This window comes from Castanea sativa, chromosome 6 (genome assembly GCF_040712315.1).
Source record: "Castanea sativa cultivar Marrone di Chiusa Pesio chromosome 6, ASM4071231v1".
NCBI classification, from domain to species: domain Eukaryota; kingdom Viridiplantae; phylum Streptophyta; class Magnoliopsida; order Fagales; family Fagaceae; genus Castanea; species Castanea sativa.
Genome location: NC_134018.1, coordinates 44,551,217 through 44,557,216, shown reverse-complemented (window position 1 = coordinate 44,557,216; position 6,000 = coordinate 44,551,217). Strand labels below are relative to the sequence as shown.

The window sequence follows — 6,000 nt, the reverse complement described above, 5'->3', positions numbered from 1 at the left end:
GCAAAATTTGAATAAAATACCAATATATCTATCAATAATCATGTAAGGGAAATGAAGAGACCACATTTTATGTCTTATATCTGTGTGTATGATGCCATTGATTTGTAATATTCAATCTAAAACATGAAATTGAGAGTAAAAAAAAAAAAAAAACATTATGTTGCTACGCATGTACAAAGCAAAATGTACGGATCAATGACTTGATTCAAATGTTAGTACTTTATGAAGAGCATATTAATGTTTTTTTTTTTTATATCGAAATTTGTACGAGATTCTGAAGCATAGGAGGGAGATGAGAAAGAAGGCATAGGCTGAATGTTTGAAATGTAATATCCCATTAGTTAGATGTTGAAATTAAAATGAACCATAGAACATATTCTAGAGAAAGTAGAAGTGAGAACATAGAAAGTTGTATAAACCATTGATGACTAAATTTTTGGGTATAAATACATTGATGACTACATTGATCTAACAAAATAGCATCATATTATCAATTATTTCTTACAATGAACCCTCTATAAGAATTAGGATTTGTTCTACGTGGGCTTTAGATTAAACTGGGGCTCTTGGGCCATTGTAAATAATTCACCATAATCCATATTCTTTTAACATTAGGTGCCAGCTATATTGCTCACATTGTTGGGCTTAGTAGGCCTGCTTGAGCTCTCCTCCTATAACCGGTCTTCCTAATCGATAGTCGGTTGTCATTCTAAGTTCTAAGTTCTAAGTTCTAACTTCTAACCGATCAGGCTCGTCTGGTCCGCAAAAAGTGTTCTTTGCCTTCGGTGTAGGGAACAAGTTTCAGGGAACGACCTGACACATGATTTAGGTGCGAGTTGAAACAATGGCCTTGAGGGTCCAAATAAATCTGAATGGTGGGCCTAGGAACTTACCCCCGGACAAAAATATATACAATTTTCATGGAAGACTAATTAAACGAGTCCTTAAATATTTAATAATCTTAGAAGTTGATTTTGTGTATAATTAATTTATATATATAATATTAATTTTTAGTTAATTTGAGTGCATGACTATGGGAAAAAAAGAAAAAGAAATAAAATACGTCACAGGTACCTTCTATGGACCCTAAGGTCAATAATCTATTCAATATGATTAATCAACCATGGATTCTCTCTTTTCCACCTTAATTTTACTCCTAATTCCAGATTAACCATCCTAAAGGATGTAGTAATATTTTAATCCTCTTTGGCCTTGTATAATGGAAAATTTCACTTCTTTTTCCTAACCTTTTAACTGTCTCATTCTATTGTTATCTTCTTTCTTTAGCTGCTAATCTATTTCTTTTCAACCAGTGCAGTATCTCTGTTCATCATAGGCAAGGTGGTTTAGTAGGAGTTATACATGTTGTACCCAAATGCCTCACAATCTAACTCGAAGACATCAAAATTAATTAATTGGCCCAATCATCATATAAGTAACAGGCAACAAATATGAAATATTGACCAGGCTGCCTGTTCAAAGTACAAACTAATTTCTATTTTTGAAGCTCTTCTTAGCTATTAGAAATATTGGTGTTGAGAAAGTGATTATTAGGACGTGCCTGCCTTGCACATATTTGCTGTTGTTAGGTTGGAAAGTCCCTTTCTTCTTCCTAACTTTTTGATTCCCTCCACTTATGAACCCATTGTTTATTTGGTTTCTCTAAAACACACTCAAAAAGACATGGCCCCCAACTTCCCTTTTTTCTTTGATTGACCATTATGCCCTCTACCTTATCTTAGTACCTTTTTGTTTCAATAATTATTAAACCAAAATTATAGTCCTTAAGTAGATAGATTATCAAAAGGTTAAATGAAGAATATCACTGACTTTTCTTTTACAATTTGAAGGGTTTTTATTTTTTAATATTCTATAATTATATCACCACACTTAATATTCCTCTCTGTAATAGCCTGATGTGTGTGGAACGGGAAGAAGATTGCATACACCCGAGTGAATATTCAGATACTTGAAGAAGTTTGGACACTCTTATTTATATTAAAAAATATATTAGTTAAAATGGTTTAACAATAATGCATCATAATAATTTTTTTTTTGAAAGATGCATCATAATAATTTAAACTTTTGAGATAATTGATAACTTATTTATAAATACCTTCTTCAAACAAAGTGAATATACATCCCTTTAAAGACTAGTTTGGACATTTCACCGAATTAAAATTATGTACTCCTAACAAAAGGCAGTTATGGTTTGTTCCTTTTTCAACTTTTTAATTAACACAAGGTATAGAATAAGGTCCAACAACCGCCATATAAACAATTACTTAGAAATTTAGGATGGCCGAAGGCCACCCTTTTATATTGAGTTCAAAAGACGAAACAGCTTCTACTTTTGATTCTTCATTTCTTCCTCTTCTTCCTTGTTGTGGTTCATCAAACTTTGCCACACACAGGGAAGCCCAGAAAAAAAAGGTTGATGGACTGTTCAATTTGCACATCAATGCCAGTTATATTAAGGCCTCCAAGGAATACAATATGTGGGGCTTGCTATGAGGGAGCTAGGAGCATAATCAACCTGATAAACAAGCTTGAAAGTGAAAAGGCAAGGAATGGTCCACCAAATTCGTGTAAGGCAAGCTCTAAATTCATGTTTCTTATTGTTGCTTGAATTATTAGTTGCTGCATTTGATTATTTTCATGATTAGTTCTCTTAATTAGTCATAATTTACGTATATTTTAAGTATATAACGTCATATGATATATCGATTAATTTGATGGAAATCTTGATGGCACTTTAGTCGTCTTGCCATTCTAGTAGTTTGATCGAGTATGGTTGGATCAAAGGGTGAAAATATTCATGCAAACAGGCTATTCATTTATAGGAGGTGGTATTCAAAAAAAAAAAAAAAATCGTTCGAGGATTTTTGTTTGAAAAGATTTTTTTTATTTTAAATTGGTTCCTAAAATCTGGGTCAAGTTCTATTTTAATTTATAAAATTTGAAATGTTTATGTTTAGTATTTAAAAAGAAAAACTTGTAAATGTTTCAATTGAGTCATTTTGTAGTTTTGTTGTTATAATTCTTACTTAAGTGGCAAAATTTGATACACCATCACTATAATAACAAAATTGTAAAATGGCAAATTTGTTATATTTATTTATAGGTTAATTTATCAAGAGTTTTGTAATTTAATTGGAAGCTCTTACCTCTTAGCATTTTTAATGGACACATTCATGATTAAAATCTCCCTCTCAAAGCTCTCGTCCTATTTATCGAGATTTATCAAAAAAAAGACTAAAAAATTTTAGAAAGAGAAAATAAGCAAATGTTGTGCACGGTGGGCTGAATATGGTTTCAAATAGTTTCTTGGTGCGGAATTAGCCCATTGGATGTTTGAAGCAAAAGAAGGAAATATTGGCCTTTGGACTATTGGAGAATTGGGCCAGAAAAGCTCATTCTAGCCCAGCTAGGCCCCTTTCAATGGGGCTAATTACACTTTTCTATAATGGGCTGATTACATTTGTTGAGGCCTGAAGCCAGCCTAACCTTATTAGGAGTTTTTCCTTTTTCTCTAAGAGGATTTTTTTTTTTTTTTTTTGATATGGCCACAAAGAGGAATTTATTTATGTAGTTTAGCAACAATCAAATTAGAGGAGAAAAAAAATTCCAAATATCATTTTGGAAAAAATAAAATGACACCACTTGCTTAGACTTGAAAAATCTTATGTGAAATTAGATGTTAATTAAACATATTAATCTCAGGTAATGAAGTTATATTGTTTCATTACGTCAAGGAAAAAAAAAGTTACAATGCTAGAAAAACCTTACTAATGTTTAGTATTTAATATTTATATTGATAATTTGATATGGTCTTCATGTTACCCCCTTGCAGACACTCCTAGATGTTTCAAGATGGGTATGTGATATGAAGGATATGGAAAATGTACAGAAAGAGGAGGTAAGCTTTCTTAAGGGGGGTTTCTTTACTGCGCTTAAAGATCAAATGCACACTGATATGGAACTCAAGCCAGGCAATAATGGGCCTTCCATACCTGCACATAGGGCCTTACTGGTTAGTCTCTCTTTCTCTATCTTTGTATTTTATATATAATTATTTATATAAAGTGGGTCCTCTAATAATTTATAATCCTTATAGAAAAATATGTATCCAGAAGTAGTTTGATTAATTCACTTGTTTTTAAGGTTTTGTTGCAACTTAATATTCTTCAATAATGATTGTATTTTCTACCTTAAAAATAATCCTACAAACTTGTGGGTAGCCAATCATAAAAAAAAAATATATATATATATATATATATTATCACTTACTCCGCGACACTAACTGCCGCATGCAGTTTTGGTGTTGGCATATGAGTGTATTCTCTTATCTCATCCCCCTTCCCATATATATATGTGTGTGTGTGTGTGTGTGTGTGTGTGTTTCTCAAAAAAAAAAATTGAATATTGTTCAAGTAGCTAGCACTAATCACATTTATTATTACATTACTTTATAAGTTTTTTTTTTTATATACAAGATAGAATTTCTATTTTAACTTAATCTAAGTGTATATATGTGTGGAACTTCCTCCTAAAGACTTGAACTAATCACATTTAATATTGTTCAAGTAGCTAGCACTAATCACATTTATTATTACATTAGTTTATAAGTTTTTTTTTTATATACAAGATAGAATTTCTATTTTAACTTAATCTAAGTGTATATATGTGTGGAACTTCCTCCTAAAGACTTGAACTCCGGTCCTTACCTCCCACATCCCATAAGTGTTTATATTTGTGAAGTGACTACTGCAACAAGGGTGCCCGGTGGTAACTAATAGTATCTTTAGTATTTATTCACTAGAATAGTAGTAAAATCATATTAATGTAATGTATTATGTTACAGGCGACAAGATCACAAATATTTAAGAATATGCTAGAGTCAGATGTATGTAAAGCGCCACCAAAAGACAATATAATTACATTGTCTGAGTTGAACCATGAAGAGCTCGAGTCTTTTCTGCAATTCCTCTACACTGGGAGCTTGCCTGAAGAGAAAATGGAGAAGCATGTCTACTCACTATCACTAGCAGCCGATAAGTACGAAATCCCATACTTACTGAAGTTTTGTGAGCGACACATGCTAAGGTCTTTGAAGTCATCCAATGCTCTTAATGTACTAGAGATCTCAGATGTTTGTTCCTACCTATCTTTGAAAGAGACAGCTTTGAAATTCATTGTCAAAAACATTGAGGATATAGCCTTCTCAGATAGATTTGATGAGTTTGCACTCAAGAATCCACATCTTTGTGTTCAGATTACAAGGGCATCGTTGATGGAAGCCAGGAAAAATTGAGTTCATTGTAAGGGCATAATGTGCATACTTTTCTCTAGGCAAAAATAGCTAGGTTATGCATGGAGCTGTTGAAATTTCTTCATAAAATCAACTTACATATTGAACAAGTAGTCAAGCACCATAAGGGATTCTTTGTAGATGAGATTTATATAAACTATTAGTAAATTTGTATTGGTTTTTTATATGCCTCTGACATGAAAATCACTAATGTCTCCGAATACAACACCTCATTTATTTGTTTAATACACCATTTGATATCAACTAATTAATTTTATATATGCCCTAGCTATGGCGATTATAATGATCACCTAAAACAGTAAATTCCTCTAAAGATCTTCTCAAGGAAGATATACTATCTTTTAATCCATTGTGGTATTATTCCAAGTTTCTTGGAATTGCTTTCCCCGCCATATGGTCATAACCAAAGTCCCTGTTTTATCACTATTGAAATCAAAAGGTAACTTTATTTGAAATTTAAGGTCCAACTTAAATTTTAAGCTTGCTTGGTCTTTTACTTCAAACTCTATTTCTATCTCTGTGTTCATTGTATTTTAACCGTTTATTTTTCTTTTATATACCAAGAAATTATCAAACGATTTTAAGATTGTGAAACAATATAATTTATTGTTTTTTAATTGTGAAAGTTAGATGGACATTTTAAAATGCTTCTACTTTAATATATAGTA

At 31.7% G+C, this 6,000-nt stretch overlaps 1 protein-coding gene across 2 annotated transcripts; it reads left to right on the top strand.

Moving 5' to 3' along the window:
* The first annotated feature begins 2,348 nt into the window (after positions 1-2,348).
* On the top strand, positions 2,349-5,492 carry LOC142641778 (BTB/POZ domain-containing protein At3g56230). Of its 2 annotated transcripts, none has more exons than XM_075816254.1 (3): positions 2,349-2,593; positions 3,854-4,033; positions 4,865-5,492. In XM_075816254.1, the coding sequence occupies exons 1-3, from the start codon at positions 2,438-2,440 to the stop codon at positions 5,312-5,314; spliced, it is 786 nt and encodes a 261-aa protein (XP_075672369.1). In that variant the 5' UTR covers positions 2,349-2,437; the 3' UTR covers positions 5,315-5,492. The 2 variants fall into 2 exon arrangements, with proteins under 2 accessions (XP_075672369.1, XP_075672370.1); XM_075816255.1 differs by having other exon boundaries at positions 2,454-2,588.
* Positions 5,493-6,000: the final 508 nt, after the last annotated feature.